The 22,523-nt window shown below is 34.0% G+C and overlaps 1 protein-coding gene across 2 annotated transcripts; it reads right to left on the reverse strand.

Moving 5' to 3' along the window:
- Positions 1 to 873: 873 nt before the first annotated feature.
- Positions 874 to 22,308, reverse strand: LOC123550921 (uncharacterized). Of its 2 annotated transcripts, XM_053540292.1 has the most exons (12): positions 22,214 to 22,308; positions 20,791 to 21,595; positions 20,222 to 20,417; positions 18,525 to 18,922; positions 8,743 to 11,636; positions 7,104 to 7,306; positions 6,587 to 6,676; positions 5,886 to 5,941; positions 5,149 to 5,275; positions 4,693 to 4,817; positions 2,694 to 3,890; positions 874 to 2,236 (listed from the first exon to the last, which is right to left on the reverse strand). In XM_053540292.1, exons 5-12 carry the CDS (start codon positions 8,878 to 8,880, stop codon positions 1,917 to 1,919), a joined length of 2,256 nt encoding a protein of 751 aa, XP_053396267.1. In that variant the 5' UTR covers positions 8,881 to 11,636; positions 18,525 to 18,922; positions 20,222 to 20,417; positions 20,791 to 21,595; positions 22,214 to 22,308; the 3' UTR covers positions 874 to 1,916. The 2 variants fall into 2 exon arrangements, with proteins under 2 accessions (XP_053396267.1, XP_053396268.1); XM_053540293.1 differs by lacking the exon at positions 22,214 to 22,308 and having other exon boundaries at positions 874 to 2,232; positions 20,791 to 22,173.
- Between the last annotated feature and the right edge of the window lie 215 nt (positions 22,309 to 22,523).

A 22,523-nucleotide genomic window follows, 5' to 3' on the forward strand; every position in this document is an offset into this window, starting at 1 on the left:
AACTAACACTTACGCCCTTCTTATTCTGGGGCGTCGATGTATTCACGCTATCTGAAAACAACTTTTTAATAGATTGTTATCAGATGAACATTTGATACGATTGTAAACATCCGTAACCCATAATGAAAATGAGTTAAATGGGTTGCGCGCATCTCTGCTTTTCCCACCTCTATTATGATATATATGGCTGAAACAATAATACCCCTTGACTTGCGACATGTATTTATTTTACGTCAATGCTAACTAGTAAGTACAAACACATTTTCAGAAAAAAGCTAAATCCTGAAACGGAAATAACTGCTTAATTTGAAGTAAAATGTTAATTCAGGGCCTCCCGTAGAAGTTTTGGACAAAGTTTGTTTTAATTTTCCATGTCTCTCAACAAATATAACAGACGTAGCGAACTGTGAGCCAACCCCCAAATGACGTGTGTATGGACGCCGCATCTTGGAATGGACGTCACGTCATTTTACAACGCAAGTCTATGGGGAAAAACAAAATCTTGATTTTTAACTTCATTTTACATTTTTTCAAAAAAAAAATGAAAAAGGTGCCTAGAGATATTAACCTTCTGGTATTAACGATGCCATTTTTGACAATTTTACATACAGTATAAATAAATTATCGGAGGTCCAAAATTAGGTGGGACAGACTATAGTATGATGTTTTAATTTTACTGTAAAGACATTTTAGTGTTCAAAATTCTTAATTTATACATTTGTTTTTCTAAGATTTTTAAAATGTCAAAATATAACTCTAAAAGTTAATCAACTGTTAGCTTAATCGCTTGTTAAAGTTTCGAACAACTGGTCCCTGGTGCTTTTTTTCAAACTCTGGATTAAACATTTTATGCAAAAACAATTTAACAGAAAATTCAACAGCTGAACGCATTTAATACATAGAAATTATCAATATATTTAACAATTGTTTCACGAGACAAACAATATTTACATGAAAGACTAAAGAAAGATACATTATATAATGTATCATTTATCTGTTCCAATGCAAAGTGTTCTATACATACCAGAGAATTTTTTATTGATACATGTACAGGGCGGCCAACCCAAGTGACATTTCAGTATCGTATACACGCTCGATTCGGGTAACTTTTCTGCATAATCTGCCTAATTGTGATAACGTTAAAAGCGTTGAAATGAGGAAAACGAGTGCTTTACTCGGCGCGATACGTCTGTCAGACATTCTCAAAAAAAAATCTCTAACACTTCGCCCAAATGTTTTTAATGTTTTTATCACGGACCAAATGTGTAGGTAACATGCACATTGGGCTTTGGATGAAGTATTTGAACAAAGTTTTGGGACTGTGTGCCAAGGAAAAGCACCACTCGATTTCCTGTAATCGGCGCTTTTTATCTTAATACAATCCGTAAAGTAATAAAATAGATATAAGCAAACAATGATACCTGAATCGAGTTATTTTTCCCGTGTATACCATATTAAATGTCGTGGATTTGCAAATCTGTTGTAAATCTAGCAACAGAAACCCCGTAATAGTTAGCACTTTTTGAATCAATTGCCGGATAGTAGTCAAAACTATTGCTCAAGGTCCGAAGGACTGAATGCCGATAGTTTTGACCACTGAGCGGCAAGCCATTCAGTAAGTGTTTACCATATGACATCAGAAATTAATTTTCATATTTTTATTTTCAAATTTTTGACTAATTCGCCCGGTAAATTTGCGTTGAATACAGCAATGTTATATATTTTAAACGAAGGACCGATGTTTTATATAAGAAGACATGTAGTAATCGTTATAACACCTTTCTGGTTGTTATATTGTACGCTTTAAAATTGAAAAACTTACATAATGTAGCCACATGGCCGAATAATGGAAATTGACTAATTTTGGCAGAACTTGTAAATATGCACTAAGGCCAAATAATGGAAGTTGTCTCTGTCTAATTTTTGGCAGAACTAGTAATATGCACTTTAATCACATCTGTTACGCCATCTACAACAGTTTGTTTTGGTGGAGATACTGGTCGTGCATCGTAGAACGGCGGGGGACGGACTATATCCGGGAACTGTAGAACCCCATTCGAGTCAACCGTTCTGAATTTGATTTCATGGGTGGATGGTCTGCCGAACGAGCTTGCGGAATGGGCAAACTCGGCAAGTTGACGATGTGAACCGGCTGTTCTAGCCTTTCTCGTCCATATAGAATGAAGCTCTTCGATTTTACTGGCAGCGGTTTTCTCCCTTTCAAAGAGTCTTCTACCTGAATAAAAAATGTGTAGTTTACTGATCTAGATATTGCTGAAATCATTAATGTTCTCAAGCCCTTTAATGAATCCATAGACTAGTTTCTTTTCATAAAACCACTGTCAAAATAGCATAATTTGTTTACTGATTACCATGTCAAGTTTTCACTGGAAATATGGAGTAAACAATTAAGGTTCTTGATTATGGCTTGAATGCATCTTTTATTTTTAATTTAGCATTTCACCATCGATCATCATTCGAAAAATAGTTGCTATGCAAGTTGGAAGCAAGTTAATAAACATATTTGAAATAAAGGTAATATTGAATTCATTGAAACAAAGAATAAATCAATTTAAAATAAAACTAATATCGTATACTGAGACTACAAATATTTTAAATGATGCAAGACAATGCCGTGTGTCTTTAAGTTGATTGATCAAGTGTTAATACAGCGTTTGAATACATTCAATTACCTTGTCCTATAACTTGTGCATTGTTTATCTCATCGAAATAAGATTTTGCTTCTCTCTGTGTCAGAGTTTTTGGTTTTGTGATTGGTTTATGAAACTGATACGCGCTCTGTTTGGTATTTCTTTCCAGACCATTCACAGCACGTGCCAGTTGTGCTTTCTGTCGATGAAATGTACTCCATGTTTCTCCATGATAAGGGTCTTCAACAGTTATTGGTCGCTTGCCATCTTCATTATCAGCACTGTTTTTTGTTTCTTCTAAGTTATTACCTTTAGCATTAACATGTTCACGTGGAATGGCTGGCGATATTGGAGTAGTAGGGGGAGCCTGTAGTGGGACATCTACCGCTGTATTCCTGCCATCGGCGTCGGTGTGCCTTACCGTTTCACTGTATTTTGAATGAGCATTCGCACTTTGCCTACTTTTCACATTGGCACTCGGCTCGAACCTAGTGGTTTCTTTCTTACTAATTATGAAAGTTTGTTCCCACTCAAATTTTTCTGATTTTCTATTTTGTGAATCAAATACACTGTTTTCATTTTGTGTGTAAGTTAAAATGAAGTCTGGTAGAAACCCAGTCTCTTCCTTCGTTTTGGTATGCCGTGCTATATCTGTTCTTGTTTTATATCGCCTAAGAGTGAAGTCTTTCTGTTTTGACGACAAACTATATCCTGAACGAACACTAGCCGACTGAGCACTTTTCAGTTTTGAGTCCTTCAAAAGCTGAATATAACTTTTAAACTTTGTTTTAGAACTGCCTGTATTGCCTTCACTCATTAAAGTGATATCCTTTGATAGAGCAGGGAAGCCTATCTTTTCATCTATTACTTTGATATTTTCAGGTGGCAATTTAGGATGCTGTAATTTAAAAGGAGCAGGTGCGCCCATAGACAATCCCATTAAATGAATACCGGCATCAAATCGTTTTAGCAATAAATGATACGTGGCAGCTACTGCGTTCATTTTACGTTCCATTACTGAATAGAATACATCATCCTCAATGAAGTTATAAACAGTAGTCATATAACTAACAACAGCAGCTTTAGGAACATGCGGATAAAGCTTTCCTATTGGAGGCTGCCTTGTAATCAATGGTGTCTGATGATTCTCCATGATCCAAGAATGGGACAGTACATCTTCTATTGGGATTCGATAGTGGAAATCTACGCATAACATTCTAGCTAAGAGATTGGCACAACCTGAATATAGAGCAGAACAGTTTTCAGAGTAAATGTGAATACAATATCTTAAAATAAGGGTATCTTAAATAGTTTATTAGCCCAGAACAAATGTGCAAATCATTAATAGTGATATGAACAGTAGACAAATTTATGTATTTTCGAGGATAGGACCATTTAGAACAGGTATATACGTTAGCACGACTTACGCCTTCATACTCCCGCTTTCATAGCCTTTGGTATTGTTTAATCACCCCTTGGATACGGTGCCTGCTTTTTAATTTTGTCTTTTGACAGTTCCTGTTGTACGCAAGCTCCATAACCTCAGATCCCCTTCCTAAATTCCTGTTTGTTTAGTTCTGCCCATTGTTTTCTCGTTTAGGGCAAACCCTTTACTTTATCTGGGGACCAAACGCCGCTCTTCATGGAATTACACGCCTCAACACGTGTATCATTGAAGGTTCCATGTTCATCGCCGTTTGAATACATCTGCGGATGTCTCTAAATTGCTTTTTGTACTTTTAGCATGTGTAAATGTTGAGTTCTGCTCAACCCGGGGCTAGAGGGCCTGGACGGTAGCATGCATTTCCACTACCGTCCATGAACAGGCTCAATCAAATCGAGCCTGCAACATTTTCATTTTTGTCGTGTTGAGCGACCTGTGAATTTTCTACTTTTCTCTATTTTAAACTTCTAGTGAATGGGAACTATAAAGGTTAAACGAACTTTTTTTGCAAATCTCAATCTGTTTTGCATTCCTGCGAATCCCCTTTGCTAGCTTTTAGTTTGAAAACAAAATTTTCAGAAGAGTTTGCATACGAACCGTCACTGATAGTTTCAGGTATATGAGCACCACGAAGTATCATTGAATGCAGCAATGTAAGGTTGTTTGGAGGGTCTGGCAAAAACGGAAGTTTCCCGGTCAGCATGGCATACATGCAAATACCCCTAGATAAAACATGCAAGCTTATTAATGGATAGTACAAACAGGTACGAATAATTCGTTACGTGTGTTTATAGTCAAACATTTTGTAAACTATACCAGCACTTTATTGCACAATTTTATAGCAAAAATATAGAAATCAAAGAAAAAAATATATTACTAGTCAAACTAAACTTTTGATTAAAGTAAATATTGCATGTGGAGAATTGAGAGAATGTACAAATTGCATTGGAAATTTCTGCCTATACAGACACCCTAATGAGAATGAAAAAAATAATACCTAATTTGTGCATTGAAGTAATATCTTAGTATATTAGGATAAAAGTTCAACATTACATGCTCCAGATATCTACAGCCGGTCCGTATTTCCTGTTGCAGAAGATTTCTGGAGCAGCATACACTGGTGATCCGCACTGAGTGTTGAGACTGGAGTCTCCATAGAACACATTACTTAAACCAAAATCTGGAGAAATAAATTAGCGTTGATGTACTCTGAAATGTGTATATTTTGAAAAACGTCTACTTTACCAATCGTTTGCTTGTCTGACAGGAAGTGTGTGATTTCTGGGACAAATGAGCCGTGCCAGGAGAAAACCAACATAGTGGGTTTGCGACCAGCATGAATCCAGACCAGCCTGCGCATCCGCGCAGTCTGGTCAGGATCCATGCTGTTCGCTTTTAAAGCCTACTGCAATTAGAGAAACCGTTAGCGAACAGCATGGATCTTGACCAGACTGCGCGGATGCGCAGGCTGGTCTGGATCCATGCTGGTCGCAAAACCAGTAAGTTGGTTTCCCCATGGCACGGCTCAAATATGATATATATGAGCGTCATCAAGTGGGGAAACAGGCATTTTAACGTATCAAATTAAAAGCAATATATAAAGTTGAAAAAGTTTTATGAAATCAGCAATACTTCGAGTGAAATCATTGTAATTAATCTTATAATCATTTAGGATAATGAGATTAAATTATAAGAAAAGTAAGAAACTTAGTAGATTCTAATCATCTGGTGCATGCACTTATGTAATATCAGAAAGTAAGTAAAACAGAAAGACATGTTCTCAATCGTACCTATGATTTTGATATTATTGTCCTTGTCTAACAGAAGATTTTCCAGTTTAAGATCCCTGAAATTCGGAAAATATAAAAGAACATAATTTTAATGGATGAATAAATAACTAAATAATAAATGAAAATTATATCATCATATTGTATAAAGCGCCTGTAAGAGGTGTCTAATTATTTAATATTTTAATTAAGTGGCCTTAAGTGCAGTTATAATGTAAATATAAAGTCTAACTTCAAGTTAAGTGATTGCAAACAATAAATATATTTTCATCTAATTCATTGCTTGGCGCATGCCTTGTAAAAACAATAAACTGTTTGACCCTAGCGTGGCTTATTTATGATTATCTCAAATACTACCATTATACCTGTGACATTAAGATGTTTGAATAAAGATAATTATCTTTCTATAATTGCCTGACAAATGGTTTTATCTAATTGAAAATCCCCTATAGGCCGATATAGCCTAGAAAAGTTCAATTTTTAAAAGATTTACAGTTGTAAGCAAAAAATCATAAAACACGCAAGGTAATAAGTTTCAGGTCAAGAGATGTAACGTATAAACTTCAGAAAATAAGTTCGTGCCATTTTGTGTTCTTATTGAATAGATTGTAAGATCTAATACCTTACAATGAAATTGAGCGCCTTTTTGCATATTCGATTTATATACCTGTACATGATGTAAATGTATGCGTTAATTAAAATACCTATGCGTAATATTAGATGTATACATATGGTCTACAGCTGATGCCATCTGACGTATAAACTTCTGACATTCTCTCTCACTCAGCTTTTTCCTAAAAGAGGAAAATAGTTTAGATGCAATAATATTTATTCAGTATATTCATTTGTACGCACGATAACTGGGACCTATATAAACAACTAAAATACCTTGATACAATGGAAACTTTAGACGATATAATGTAAATAATGTATGACACTTACGTTTTAACTAAACTAAATGTATCATCCGTATAACATCTTTAAACCTTACCCTGCTAAATTTCTATAATTGAACTTGTCCATCTTTCAATTTGGTCAGTACCATTACCTGTTAAAAGGGGTGCTTACCAAAATGATGCTGACTGAATGGCGAACAGTACAGATCTTGATAAGACTGCACGAATGTGCAGGCTGATCATAATATACACTGGTCGCAAAGGCAGAATCATTTTTTCACTTTTTACTTTTAGATTTAAGACAGCAAAGGCAGTTATAACATACTTCTCTGAGAGATATTTAATAAATTCGCCAGATTCTGCTAATTCAAGCACCAGATAATAGCTATTTTCAGTTTCCATGATCTCGTACAGACGGATGATGTTGGGGTGTTCTAGTTTTTGGAGCAGCATCGCTTCCCGGCGGACACCTTTCTTTACATACTCTCTCAATAACGCTGCCTTCTTTGGCACTATCTTCACTGCTACCTGTTTCATGTAATGTAAGTGTAAAACTAGAATGTTTTGCGTTTGTGTCGTCTTATTGTAAGAGATTTACAAATCAACATGATGGTTGTTTTACACTTTTTTTAATGAAAATAATCTTTTTGTCCAACAATTAACTGAAGGCGTCCTAAATTTTTGTTGTCGTTTTTTAGTACATATCTTTCCTTACAATAAAACCACAAAACAAGATTTGAACTTAAACTGCATGACAGACATTACGATTCCTTTCATTTCATTTGTGTGCTCATGATAAGTCATCAGTGTTATATTTTCAAGATGACTGTCAAAATATTTCCCTTTAAAGTCGTCAGTAACTTTCAAGTGAGCTGAAAACTAAATAACTTGTGTCAAACACTTGAAATGTAAGAAGTGTTATAAATTAAAACGAATACGCAAAGGAAATAAGAAACTTGTTTTGTCGTTTGAAGTTGGAAAAAAAACATTAAATGTGATCACACCTAGTTTATTAAAAAGATGTTTTTGGATATTTTCATACTGAAAAAAAAAACTTTAGTAAATGTCGAAAATGATCCTAAATGAAGGCTAAATGTTTTTACAAATAAATATAGACATGAATAATGGCCATGCTATTCAAAGTTTTTTTTCCCAAATATTATTTATTTGACATCTGAATATCATGTAAATTGTATAGATGAAGCATGAGGAATCTTGTTTATTCATTCATTTAAACATTTCAAATGAAACCATTTCATAATCGAAAAATTGTACGTGCTTACTTTAACATTTACAAATTTATGAAAGCAAATGCCTTTATCCTTCAGATTTATATATTAACCAGTGCGTGTGTTTTCTAAAGTTAATTCATATCTTATTAGTACGTGCTTATACAAGATCAAGGCGTTTTTAGTTTGTTTTATTATTCAGACCTGCTGCACCTTACACTCAGGGGTATTTTTCACAAAAGGCTGATTGTGAGTAATGCAGTTCTTAATAGAACATACAGATCTACTTAACAGATAATTTTTCATGATTATTTCCACTGACAATATTTAAATAACCACGAACCTCATTACCACTCTCAATATTATCATAATTTATATATATTAATAAATAGTCGTAGTCCTCGGACGGCAGCAGCATCACTGCTCTCGTCCATTTTATCATAATCATTAATTGAAATATTATGGAATTAGACACACACTGACTGACTCTCCGGGCAGATCAAATTTTGCGTGTAAAGAAATAAAAAATGAAACATCTACACACAATTTCAGAACAAAACTGTCAAATACCACAAGAGATACATGTACCACTTTTATCATTTTGGTTTTATGTTGAACTCAAATTTGATTGAACATGAATTTGTTTTTGAAGTCTAAACGAATAACCCCCTGTTACTCCTAGAGCGACACTTTTATTTCTATTAGGCAGATAAAATGAATTTTTGAAGTTTTTACCTTTTCACGTGCGATGATATGCAACCCTTGTCGAATTTTAGCAAATGCTCCTTCTCCTATGATCCTGCCGAGCAGGTAATTTCCAACTTTTTTCTTCTTTTCATTTAGGTTGTCCTCTGTCGATTCCTTTTCCTCCATTTTAAATAAAAAGTACTTAGACACACATTTTTTGAGTCAGTACGCTCATATCAGTTAGTCTAGAAATATCATAGTGCAATGCTTCTTTTACATTTTTATTTGTATAGACTTGTTAACCCGGCGCGTTAAATTCACATATTTCTCGTATTTGTTTTATTTATAATCATTCTTTTTGTATTTAAAATCTTTATTCTCCAGATTGTTTTTTTCTCTGTTATCTTCTATGTCAGTGGATATGGAATCAGCGTTATATCAAATTAAAATGTATGTTACTTGCCTCTGTCGCATCAAACTAAGCATGACTACAAATGTGTTATACATAATTCAAGATAAAATGGATCCAATGTCATCATTTTCCTAATTGTATAGACCATGTATGGTCATTCTCATCTCTTATTTGTATCTTGCTTCTTAGATGTCTATCCATAATCGTCAGCGTAATTATAGGTATAAAATAGAAGAAATTAAAAACAAGGTGAATGTAATTTCATTTATTTGTTATTTAAACTATTTATCCAAAATATTTTGATTCATCCACCACGCAATAGATGAACTTTTCATAATCATCAATTCAATAGAGACCTGGTCAATCCTCCATTAGATTGTGTCTATTAAATATTATCTTACATTGTATGACAATAAAGTTTACCTAAGTTATAGATTTTACTGCAGCTTAATGAAAACAAATTGAGTACATTCTCCCGCTTAAACAAAGTCAAAACTTCAACAACTAAATATTGACTGTTTTAATTTTTCACATTACTTTTGTCCAATTTTGTTTACAGGGGCATTAGTTCCTGTATATTACATTCTTTCTCTATTAGAAAATCCATGAAGGAAAAAGTTTCTATTGACAAAGCAATTTATAAACATCTACAGCAAATCAACTAGTGTTCCTTTTAAATACGGAGCTAATATCTCCCAGGTCCGATTTCTCTTTCCGTGAATTAACATCATTCTTGTCGGCAATACATCCAACAGTAACCGGAAACATAAAAATCCATGCTTGAATATATTAATTGCTCTTTTTTTAAATACAAAACCAGAAATAGTAATTTATGGTCTTTATTGCGCAAATTACACCGCAAATTAGAAAAAAAACCTACAACTGATATTTACCCTGACGGCATGTATTAATAGGTTTAACAAAATTGCTGGCGTACGGTGCACACAAACAGTATATTTAATACTTTGAAGTAACTGAATGCCTTATAACAAAGCAATAAATAATCAAACAAGTTGTACCAATGACACTTGTTTTATCTAACAAGTGGATGACTATACATTCAATCGAACATTCATTCAGGCCCATTGAGATTTATATATTGATATCATTACAAATGATACGGTGTTAAATATTAGATTTTAGTTAGACTGCTAAACAAAAGTCCAAAATCAATTGTAAGTCGATTAATGGAATAAAGGTTTAATATTTCGATATTTAACTTAAAAGTCAAAACAAGCCATTAATTTTAGCATTTTAATGCCTGAATAAAAGCATCGTTTTTCTGTAAAATAAATAAAATCAAAGTCTTATACAAACAGAATAGTATTTTATTGAAATCAAAAGTACAAATTAAAAACATTCATATACGGTGTATGAATATCTCCTTTCAAGATATTTGTTAACACAGCGTGTGACACAAAGTAATTAATTGAATAATTTAAGAAAAATAACATCGCAATAAATGTAATATGACGATCACATGTTTACAAATTGTAAATCTTCATACCCCGTGAAGAGTCAATAAATCTGTGATCTAAATGAAACGGAAAAGAATAAAACAGTTTTATAAAAAAATCGTCGTTCATTTAATTCGTAATATATGAGTTTATGGTGTATACAATGTCATTCAATGTCATTAATATGCACAAAGGTAGAGTTAAATGGTAAACATCAAATATCAAATAGGAATCGCATGACATACACATTTATAGGAATTTAATAACGCTTCTAAATGGTTTGATCTTAATCTATTGATCGCAATTGGAGAATAAATCTGTTGATTTTCAAATTGAGAAGAGATGCATTATGTCCAAACTGTAAACAAGTGTGAATATGACTTAAACATGAAAAAATATCTATGTGTATATTAGTGTAATAACTCGTCGAACTAGGTAACAGAAGAATGTACACAAAGTATAGAAACAAAAAAAAATCAGTTGACCACGGTCAGTGGCAAAACCACCACTTGGTGCGCATCTCACCCCACACTTACCCCCTCCTCCCAACCCCACCACTACCACCATGTTACAAAGTCACAGGACAGTGTAAATAAAAGGCAAATCCCTAACACACGCAATGGTAATAGAATGCATGTCATGTAAAATCCTATTCAAATACTAGTAACAAAGGCAATGAATCGAAAATGAACCCAAAACTCTACATTAATCAGATAATCCAATAGAATTGTTTAAAGTCGTTTAATCTTCAAATTCCCTTCATTTTGTTTGCAACAATATATTTTCCTTGTACTAAACTTTAAGCTAGTCCTGAAGACAATGAGTAAACGGTTGATTCCCTATTTACTTTCGAATGACTGTCTTTCATATCTTAAATGTTCAGCCAATAACCGTAGTTGACTTTGGTCTTTTCCTTCCAGGATGTTCAAGCTTGGATTAAAGAAGTCTGGAAGATGGCCTTTCTTAAGTGCAGTTTCCAAGTCGTTCAAGGTGTCAATCAGACATATATCACGGTTTCTGTCGTGCCAGTAATCCTTACTGGAATGCTTCTCACTGGACCAGAACACCTGAGTCTGAAATTGATATTTAAAAGTAGTACAAACAAGCAAATTCAGTGAATAGATATTCCCCGCAGAAAGGGATAAAGGTTTCGCCCTAGAAGAAGCATTTTCTGCCTATAAAAACACTTAGATGCAATTCAATTTCAGTCTTTTTCAAAGCTACTCATTCTAAATTATTGATCGAAAACATTTTTCTATATTTAGTAACAATGGCTTTGACCAAAGCTACCTAAAATAAAAAAAAGAGGGCCATGAAGGCCCTGTATCGCTCATCAGAACTAGGAATCATCAAGATTAACATTCTGACCAAATTTAATTAAGATATGGTCATAAATGTGGCCTCTACAGTGTTAACTAGCTTTTTCTTTGATTTGTCCTGGTGACCTAGTTTTTGACCCTACATGACCCAGATTCAAACTGGACCTTGAGATCATCAAAATTAAAATTCTGACCAAGTTTCATGAAGATACAGTCATAAATGTGGCCACTACAGTGTTAACAAGCTTTTTCTTTGATTTGACCTGGTGACCTAGTTTTTGACCCCAGATGATCCAATATCAAACTCGTCCAAGATTTTATTGAGGTTAACATTCTGGTTCATTAAGATTGGGCCAAAATTGTGACCTCTAGAATGTTAACTAGCTTTTCCTTTGATTTGACCCGGTGACCTAGTTTTTGACCCCATAAGACCCGGATTCAAACTTGACCTAAAGATCATCAAGATTAACATTCTGACTAAGTTTCATGAAAATACTGTCATAAATGTGGCCTCTAAAGTGTTAACAAACTTTTCCTTTGATTCGACCTAGTGACCTAGTTTTTGATCCCATCTGACCCAATTTTGAACTTGACCTATATATTATCAAGGTTAACATTCTGACCAAGTTTCATTAAGATGTGATTATTAATGTGGCCTCTAGAGTGTTAACTAGCTTTTTCTTTGATTTGACCTGGTGACCTAGTTTTTAATCCTATATAATCCAAATTCAAACTGAACCTTGCGATCATCAAAATTAACATTCTGACTAAATTTCATGAAGATACAGTCATAAATGTGACCTCTACAGTGTTAACAAGCTTTTCCTTTGATTTGACCTGGTGACCTAGTTTTTGACCCCAGATAACCCAATATATAACTCGTCCAAGATTTTATTGAGGGTAACATTCTGACCAAGTTTCATTAAGATTGGGCCAAAATTGTGACCTCTAGAGTGTTAACAGTCAAATTGTTGACGACGACGGACGACGGGCGGACGACGACGGACGACGGACACAGGTCGATCACAAACGCTCACCTTGAGCACAAAGTGCTCAGGTGTGCTAACAAAAATGGTTTCTATAAAATCTACCTATTTTCAGGTTCGGTCTTTTTACATCATTCCTAACTGAAGTTATCATAAGAAAACACTTTTCTACTTTAAGTAACAATGATATTAAGGTATTAGGTCACTAATAGTAATGTTTACAAAATGGCCTTTGCTTGGTATATTCTGAAAGGTAACCATGTTTTGCACTATTTTGCAAATTTTAAACAACTTTTACCGTGCCGTTTTTTTATAAATTTTGAATAACTTATGGTATCTCCTCAAGCTCAAGTAGAGACAAATTTCAAAGTGATAACCACTATCCAAACCGTTTGCAGAGAACTCATTTTACCATTAATTTCAATCGAAGAAACATCAAGCTATTGGTAACCAATTATAAAACACAAAATAAAAATGTTAATATCATTTTTTCTATGGTGCCTCGAGTAAACGGATTTAATGAGACAAAATTCATACTTCAACATTTATAAAATAAGGTCGAATGATGAGTTTCTGTTTTGAATTTTGCTTACACCATTTAAAACTAACCTTAGGGAAGACGTAAAACCTACCTAAATTTCTTCCACAATATATAATCTTAGAGTGAAAGCAAATTAGAGAACTTTCACCGTGTGTAACTCAATACTTTTAAAGGTGTGTAACTCTACCCCTTCTGTTTAAGTATTCTCTTTGAACACCAAAAAATTGCTTATAAGATTCATCTTTTTCCATTTTAGTACAAAACATCAATAATAAGTCTTGAAAGAAGTAAAAACTTACTAGTAAAAAAGGAAAATAAAGAAAAAAATTTTGGTCCCAGTAGGCCTTGAACCTACGCCCCCTAAGAATTGCAGTAAAAGTAGGTTTATGGTAGGAATTAAATACTCTTCAAAAAGGAGGTTCTCTATTAGTGATCTAATACCTTAACACTGACCTTGACCCTACTGACCAGAGTACAAAGGGCCATAAAACTCGTTTTATCAAGCAATCTGAACTTGCAAGACCGCATTTCCATAGGGCATTTAATAAAATGTTGTTAAAATCCATTCAACCATTCCGAGATATGACTACTGATGAACAGAAATGGAATATCTATGTACTACATATAAGAACAAAGGACCATAAATTCTGTCTTCTTCAAGTAATCCAACATAAACTTGCAGGCCCACATTTCATAATAGCAATTAAACTTTGTGCCATGTTTAACTGATGCCATACAAACCAGTTCTGAGATATGACTCCGGGCGGACAAAACAAACGAATAAAACAATATATAATGTACAATAAATATAACTGAAAAGGGTCATAAATATTTTTCCTCAACCAATCTGAATGAAACTTACACGGCTACATTGCTGTGTAGCAGTTAAAATATTTACAATGTTGTATTGAAATTCTTTAGCCATGTCTTGGATATGACTCCGGACGGACAGAAAATTGAATATTCATATAATATACAAATAAATACAAAGGACCATAACTTTTGTCGTCCTCAAGTAATCGAACTTAAACTAGTAAGGCCTCATTTCCTTATAGCAGTTAACTTTTCTACTTTGATTTTTTTAAATCCTACAAACCAGTTCTGAGATACATGTATACAACTCCGGATGAACAAAATAATTGAATAAAACACTATATATATAACTGCAAATGGCCATAACTCTTGTCTTCTTAAACTAATCTATAAGAAACTTGCAGGACTAAATTGCCCTACAGCAGCTAACAATTCCACCATGGATGATTGAAATCCTTGCAACTAAGTCTGAGATATGACTCCGGATAAGCTGGCATCACAGTATCCACTAATAAGATCACACACTTGTTCACTGTGATGCATTGTCATGCAATGTTCAACTTTCATAACTTATTTTGCATTTTGCAATTTTTCCCCTTTTCAGCATAGCAATTGTTTGTTAAGTTTGTATGTAAGCTACTTTCTCAGTAACCACATGTAGAAATGGATTTAAGGTATTAGACCCCTAATAGTTATGTTTAAAAATAGCATTTGCTTGGTATATTCTTAAAGTTGACCATGTTTTGCACTGTGTTGCAAATTATAAACAACTTTTACCGTGCCGTTTATTTGTAAATTTTGTATAATTTATGGTATTTCCTCAAGCTCAAGTACAGACAAATTTCAATGTGATGGCCACTATCTAAAACGTTTGCAGAGAATTCATTACAGCATTAATTTTGATAAAAGTAACATAAAACTGTTGTTAAACAATCCTTAGTCACAAAATAAAACAGTAAATATCATTTTTTTCTAGGGTGCCTCAAGTAAACAGATTTAATGAGACAGAATTCTGACTCCAACATTGAAAAATTAAGGTCAAATCCTGTGTGTCTGTTTTGAATTTTCCTCACTTCATTCAAAAATAACCTTGGGGCAGAAGTAAAAGCTACCTACATTTCTTCCACAATATCTAAAGAATGAAGGCAAAATAGAGAACTTTTACCGCATGTAACTCAGTATTTTTAAAAATGTCTAACTGTACCCCTCCTGATTCAGAGGTAAACTCACTATGAACAGCAAGAAATCGCTTATAAAATGAAAATTTTCCACTTTTGTACAATACATCCAAAATAAGTCTTGAAAGAAGTAAAAACCTTACTAGAAAAAAAGGTAAAATATGGAAAAAAAATTTGGTTCCAGTGGGGCTTGAACCTACAACCCCCTGAACATTGCTGTCAAAGTAGGTTTATGGTAGGCATTGAATACTCTTCAAAAAGGAGATACTCTATTACGGGTCCAATACCTTAAATTCACATACATTTTCTCTGTAATGAACTGATATGTAGTGCACAGGTTCTATTACTTTATTTTAATTTTTTACAAAATTATGCACTTTTTTCGAACTAGTATGTTTTATGATAAGTATTTCAGGCCAGCTGATATCTCAGTAATGAACTTAAACTTACGGCCTTGTTCACAATGATGTTCTGAAATGCAGTGCGCAGGTTCCGCCAATGGGAATGCGTCAAAACCTCATATACTTGTTGATAGAGATGATCTGGCGTGCCATGCGCATGTTTCGTAGCTCTTTGTTTTTTATATTTAATGAAATCATGCTCCATTCTCGACTTAGAAATTTTTGGTTATGTATCTGTATGTTAACTGCTCTCCCAATAACCACTTGTGGGAATGGATTGAAACTCAACACACTTGTTCGCTGTTATGATATGTCATAGTAAGCCATCATCTTTTCAACTAAGCAACATTTTCATTTTATTCTTTTTATCTAATTAAGCATTGTAAGACAGGATAGTAATGCAACCCAAAATTGTTGCCTCTAATGTATCACAGAAATGTACTATAATCAGTCTCGAAGACAGTCAAAACATAGAAAAGGTACAATAAGAAATTATTTCGTTCATACGTCTTGATACAATTTCAAAACAATCCCCTTAAAATCGATACCCTGTTAATTTTACATTATTTTGTGAGCTACGTTACCATACATTACTGCTATATGCAATAAAATCAAAGGTATGCCTATTTCTCACTAAATACATATAAGTAAACAGTATTATATTAAAGCAAAAAAGTTTACTGTGCATCATGTTTACTAAATCAGACAGACTTAACCTATTTTTGTGAACTACGTTACCGTGAACTACGTTAAATCAAATTAGCAAAATGTCTTATATTTAAACCTAGGACTAATTTCTTATGGAGAAATACACATGGGGACTGACTACACTTCACGGTGTTCTGTGTAAACAAGGATGGTGCGCCCTATCTGTGATTTCATCAAATAAAAGTAACACAAACAATCAGATTTTAACCAGTCGTCGTTTAACAGATCAAGTAAGTTAACCAAATGATATATATCAATTTTCTACATTTTCTGGTGGTAATATGATGACTTTGTGGTGCGCTACTGCTACAATAAATGCAAACGTACATGTAGGTATAATACATTGACAAAATGGTAACGTAGTAAACATAAATTTATTTGTGATCATAATTGTTTTTATCACTTCAGAAAATGGCGTTGCATTGTTGTTTTATAGGTTTTAACAGACTTGAACATTGTGTCACATGTTTAATTTGTATTTCTATCATAACCAAGGATATAGTTCTTAGAAATAAGCATTTTTGTGAACTACGTTATCAAATACATGTACGACTCGGCATAAGCTTCATGTCCTTTTCGTTCCTTGTTCTTTTAATTGAGTTACATCTAGTTCACATTTCATTACGTTAACTGTCACTACTTTTATTTGTAATATTAAGCGTAAAGCAGCACTCTCAACTGAAATCCTTAAACATAAATGTTGGTTAAACTTCTTACTAGTTATATAGTCAGCATTAGCTATGCCCCCATGCATCCCTGTATTTATTGTGATCCCAGGTCAATATTCGTTAACGGTGGTGATTATATGTTTTTTTTTATAAATATGGCAGGATTTTTTACATCACAACTAGTCCAATTAAGCGAATTCACAAATTTCATAATCCACATTTCTTAATATAGTAAATAAGAATTTTGTGAAAATATAAGATGTATAAGATTTCTGTATGTGAAGAAAGTATTTGGCTTTAGTTATGAAAAATTATGTAACATAAATTAACGGCAACGTCTAATTTTTAGTCTGCAAAGTTAACTATAAAATGGTGAACTACGTTACCAAACACCATTTGTTTTTGTGTCAACGCATATTGCAGATTTTGCTTCTTCTAGATTACAATCTTGGATTATTCATAAAGTGAAGTCATAATACCTATAATTAAATGTATAGTCCTGTATTGAAACATTATTTTGCCATCCACAGTTAAACTTCGAAATAAGATGTTTAGAAAATGTGTAAAACAGAGATTTTTTAAACTGACACATTTTAAAATGCAAAAATCTGACAAAAATGTATGTCAGCGGTTAATATGTATGGATAAACAGTTTTTTATTGATTCAGTAAAATGTTAGAAAAAAAAATCCTGTTTTTAATGTTGTACTAGTGGTCATACAGGTATAATGAATGTATCCACTCACTACGTAACGTGGTTCACATAACGAAATTGGTATGTATAATGCTGTTTCCAAAAAAATATATTGCCAGTATTTACAATTTTTCTGAAATGGGTAGCAACAAAGATTGATCTGGCGAAATTAAACGCAAAAATAACTGATTTATGAAAAAAGATATCGTCAACAGATTTTCTCAAAAATTGTCCACATTTTTTTTTGTCCAGTGTGAGTTTGAAACCAACTTGTTGTTTAGAGTTTATGTGAAGAAGCTATCCGGCTGCTTACAGAAAGCAAGTGGTTCTACCCAGATGGCCACCCGTGATAAAATAATGCCTTGAGTCTCCATCACCAAAGCTTGAATAATTTAAATGACATAAATTACGACGCCCCTAACTGCAGCAAAAATATTTTTGTAGAAACGGGACATCATATTTTATTCGGAGAGTGAAATCAGAGTATCTCTAGCAACAGCCGCTTTGACTGAGGCTATGGAAATACAGTGATTTCTCGTGTATCTTCTAAGTCCAGAAAACAGTTAACGCATAATCCTGTGAATGGATCTGTCAGAGTTTCTAATCCAATTATATTTAGGATCGTTGGAAGTTGTTACATAGATATAGAAGTACCTTTAAGATATGAGAGGAAATCTCTGGTAATCCGTCTGTTGATTGTGATTTGCTTGTTTGAACGTGCTTCTTCATCATTTTGTACACTTTCTTCCTACATCCATTGCCTTCATCTATTCTTGACAAAAGAATCCGCTCAGCTTTCGAGTATGAAACTGACCAAAACTCATCTTTCTTTGGTACCAAATGCGTACCTGTTTGAATAACTTCATGTATAAGTTCTTCACCAAATGCCCTCTTTGTTGCTGGCCGAGGCCATCCATGTTCTGTTACGGAGACATCAGACTTTAGAGAAGGTGTCACATCTACGCTTATATCATGTTTTACACCGCTTTCTTTTGGCGGGTGAATTGTCATCGTTAAAGCTGGACCATGTGCTTTTGTACTTATATCGACATCTGAAAGTTTATTAAACAATAACATAGTACAAATGTTAAACATAAACCATTAAAAGCTGTGGATGAAGTCATATCCTAAGAATTAAACATCTAATGGTTGATGTTGCTAATTTAAATCATTTGCCACTCATCCTTGTTGGTTGGAGCCTTATCAATGCCGACTACTTTCATGTTAGAAAATCCTCAAGCATGTTTGGAATGTCAGTTTTTTTCAGAGGATCTCCAAATATTGTCGCATGTGCCTTCAAGTTGTAGACCTATGCCAATCGGCTTTTCCGTTCGATTCAGATACTATCCATACTCGAATTCGGCAGTCTCCGGTTGTTATGAATGAGCAATTATCTGTTTTGGCCTAAAGATGCAGAAAAAGCAGACGAAAAATACTGAATCGCACGGAAATTGCCTGTTGTTATTACGGGCCCATTATAAAGACCTGCTCCAGTCCTAATTTTTAACCTTAAATTGTCACTGAAAAAGGATGAAAATTCTGACTACGAACTATGAAATAAAGTGTGGCGTGTGGCTATTAACTGTTACCTATTGTAATCATGGGTTGCATACACACAATAGAACTTGAATAGCCGCAGAGCAGGGCTTTAATGCTTGCCTGGGTATTTATCGATAAATAAAATGAATGCAGCAATGGCCATCATTAGTGTAACTAAATGTGTTAGACACACTTAATTGTAATTAAAAGAAGTTGTTGTTCCTGTTTTAAATATCAATTTAATGAATTTCTTGTATGATGATATTTTAAATACGAGTTTCTATCCCAAAATTTAGGAGTGACACGATCTCTGATGTGTAAATGATAATTGGTTGTTAGAAACTTTATTTGTTTTATTGATTAAAGCTTTTTCATTTTTGATTGCAAATTTATTTTTTATTCATTCTAATTTCAGAAGGCCACATCTGACATAAAAATGTCTATGATGTTTGTATACATTTGTACTTCTTAATGTGTTAACTGCTTTAATCAAAGATATTATAAGTATAATTATTTTGATTATTATTAACAACTTTGAGAATGCGGCATTTGAATTCATAACACAGTCGGATCAAAAAGATTACTTCTAAACCCGTCTGTTTGGACATTTGACTAGCCTGTAAAAATATTATGAAAATATTATACAGTTATTATATGCTTTGCAAATCAATAGTTAGAATTGTTGGCTTGAGGTCCTACTTTTTATTACATCATAAACATTTAAGGAGTCATTTAATGACATATGTATGTTCGCTATGTTAAAGATTTTGAGTCACATGTGCGTGCATTTCCGTACAACGTTAAGAACTCACCATTTAAAGAAAGTTGATTTTTAGCAGTTTTCAGTTTGTTGAATAGGTCTTGCTTTACTTTACGTGGTATAATGTCATGATTGTGAAGTAATTCGTCCGGGACGCTGCCTTTTTCTGCCCTTGCTGTCGCAAATCCCGGCGGAATCATCTTGGTTTCCCCATTTACTCAAATATCACCTTTTATGTTCATGCTAGCCTACATAAAATTTCAACAAAACATGTTTCAGCTTAGACGCTGAAAAGTCGCATTTTTGCAAAAACAATATGACAAAGTCGGTAATGAGATTGGGTATATAAATATGCAATATCAAATAATCAAATACATATTAAACAAAGGTGTTTCATGATGTTCACAGTGACATAGGATTTTAATTCTAAATGTTTGCTTCTCGCTTAAATCACAGGAATAATGTAGGAAGATAGTGTCGTTTGTCAATGGAATTAAGTAGTTATTTATTGTTATTATATACATTGTATCATAAATCAAGACAATAATCTTCAGTTTCATCGTACTTAAGTCTGAAACAACCGATAGCAAACAAAGATAACACTTAGATTAAAGAGCTTACTCTGTCTCCGTGGTCCAGATAGCTATAACCCAATTTTCCATGGTGCCGAATTTCTGCAGGTGTTATGTTCAGTTCTATATTGGTGTCAAATTCATCAGCCTTGCCTATTTTAGCATTTACTGGAACGCTACCTGCTTTAATCACATTTGGACTAAAAATGGCGCCACCTGGTTGTTCTCTAACGTGAGACATGAGTCTGCTCATCGTAGTATCTACTAATCTTCTGGAAGCATTCATGTCCTCTTTATCAACTTTGACACTCCTTTCATAAACATTGTCAAAATAACTTTTTCTTGTGTCATCAGACTGGTTGTGATGACTCTTGTGTTGCTGATGTTGTAACATACTGAATCTCGAGTCATCAGACTGATTGCGATGACCCTTGTGTTGCTGGTGTTGTAACAAACTGCTTTGTTTGACAAATTTATAACCACAGGAAGTACATACATGCTCTCCAATGCAATGTCTATTCTTATTTCGGCTTCGGCTTTTTTTCGGTTTTGCTTGCTTTATGGTTTCGTTACCCCCGATGTCTGTAGGACAGCCGTGTTTAAATGTTCTCATATGTGTCTGCTTACTTTCTTCGGTATTGAACGATAAACAACAGTCAGGACATCGATAATACTTCGCGTTTTTTTTCATTGCAACTCTATGTTGTTCCATCTCTTTCTCCAAAACAAATTTTCTTCTGCACAGACATTGTAACTTGCCATGTATGTTTTTCCTATGGTTTTTGCGCTGTCTACAAGTTGAAAACAACTCATCGCAAATATTACATTTATGCATTTTCTCAGAGATGAGCAATCTGGAAATGAAGAACATGAATTACATGATATATAAAAATGCATAAAAGCAAATAAGCATCGAAGAAAACAACGTCCTCAAAACGGGACCCTACAAAACCATGGATGTGTAAATGACTGACTTTCACACACACACGCACACACACACACACACACACACACACAATTAAACAAATAAAAGAACGTGGAACTTAGCGTTAGCGATCAGAACCCTGCCGTTCTTTCGAGCTATCGATCTATAACAGATGTCTTCACATGTACTTTCTCAAGAATTTTCGTTGAAAAGCAGTTTTAAGAAAATACAGGTGTGCTTTGAAGGGTGTGCCATTGGTATATAAACTCGTATCTGTCAAGTTGAGACGTTTGGAACTAAATATCAATTATATAATTATAAACAAAAACGTAAACAACAGATGTTACAACACATAACTCATCTGATGGATTAACTGGACTGCCTGCTGGATCTTTACTGCCATATTAAAGCTAATTCGTAAGGATAAGTGATATGTCTATTTTAAGTAGTACGACTAATGTATAAAAATAGCTGCTGTCAATATTCTGCATCGTGCGTATATTCTTAGTTTAACTTTAATAATACTTTTAGATACTGCTACACTTACCTTATTTTCAGTAAATTTAATCAAATCTTATCCTTTTTAACAGCCGTTACATTTTATCAACTGGCGTGATACAGTCTGATATCGAAACCGAAACTTATGGTGGCTGATTTCTGCCATTTCGCGTTTTCGCCCCGCGACCCCGCCGAGCGAAAACACGAGAATTAACAAGTTAAAATGGCGGGGGCGCGGGGCGAAAACTCGCTATTTAGCGCGGGCGCGGAGCGAAAACTCGCTGTTTAGCGGGGTCGTGGGGCGAGATTTAGTAACTAGTATGTCGGGGGCGCGAGACGAAAACACGATAATTAGCGCT

Source organism: Mercenaria mercenaria, chromosome 4 (genome assembly GCF_021730395.1).
Source record: "Mercenaria mercenaria strain notata chromosome 4, MADL_Memer_1, whole genome shotgun sequence".
Classification (NCBI taxonomy): domain Eukaryota; kingdom Metazoa; phylum Mollusca; class Bivalvia; order Venerida; family Veneridae; genus Mercenaria; species Mercenaria mercenaria.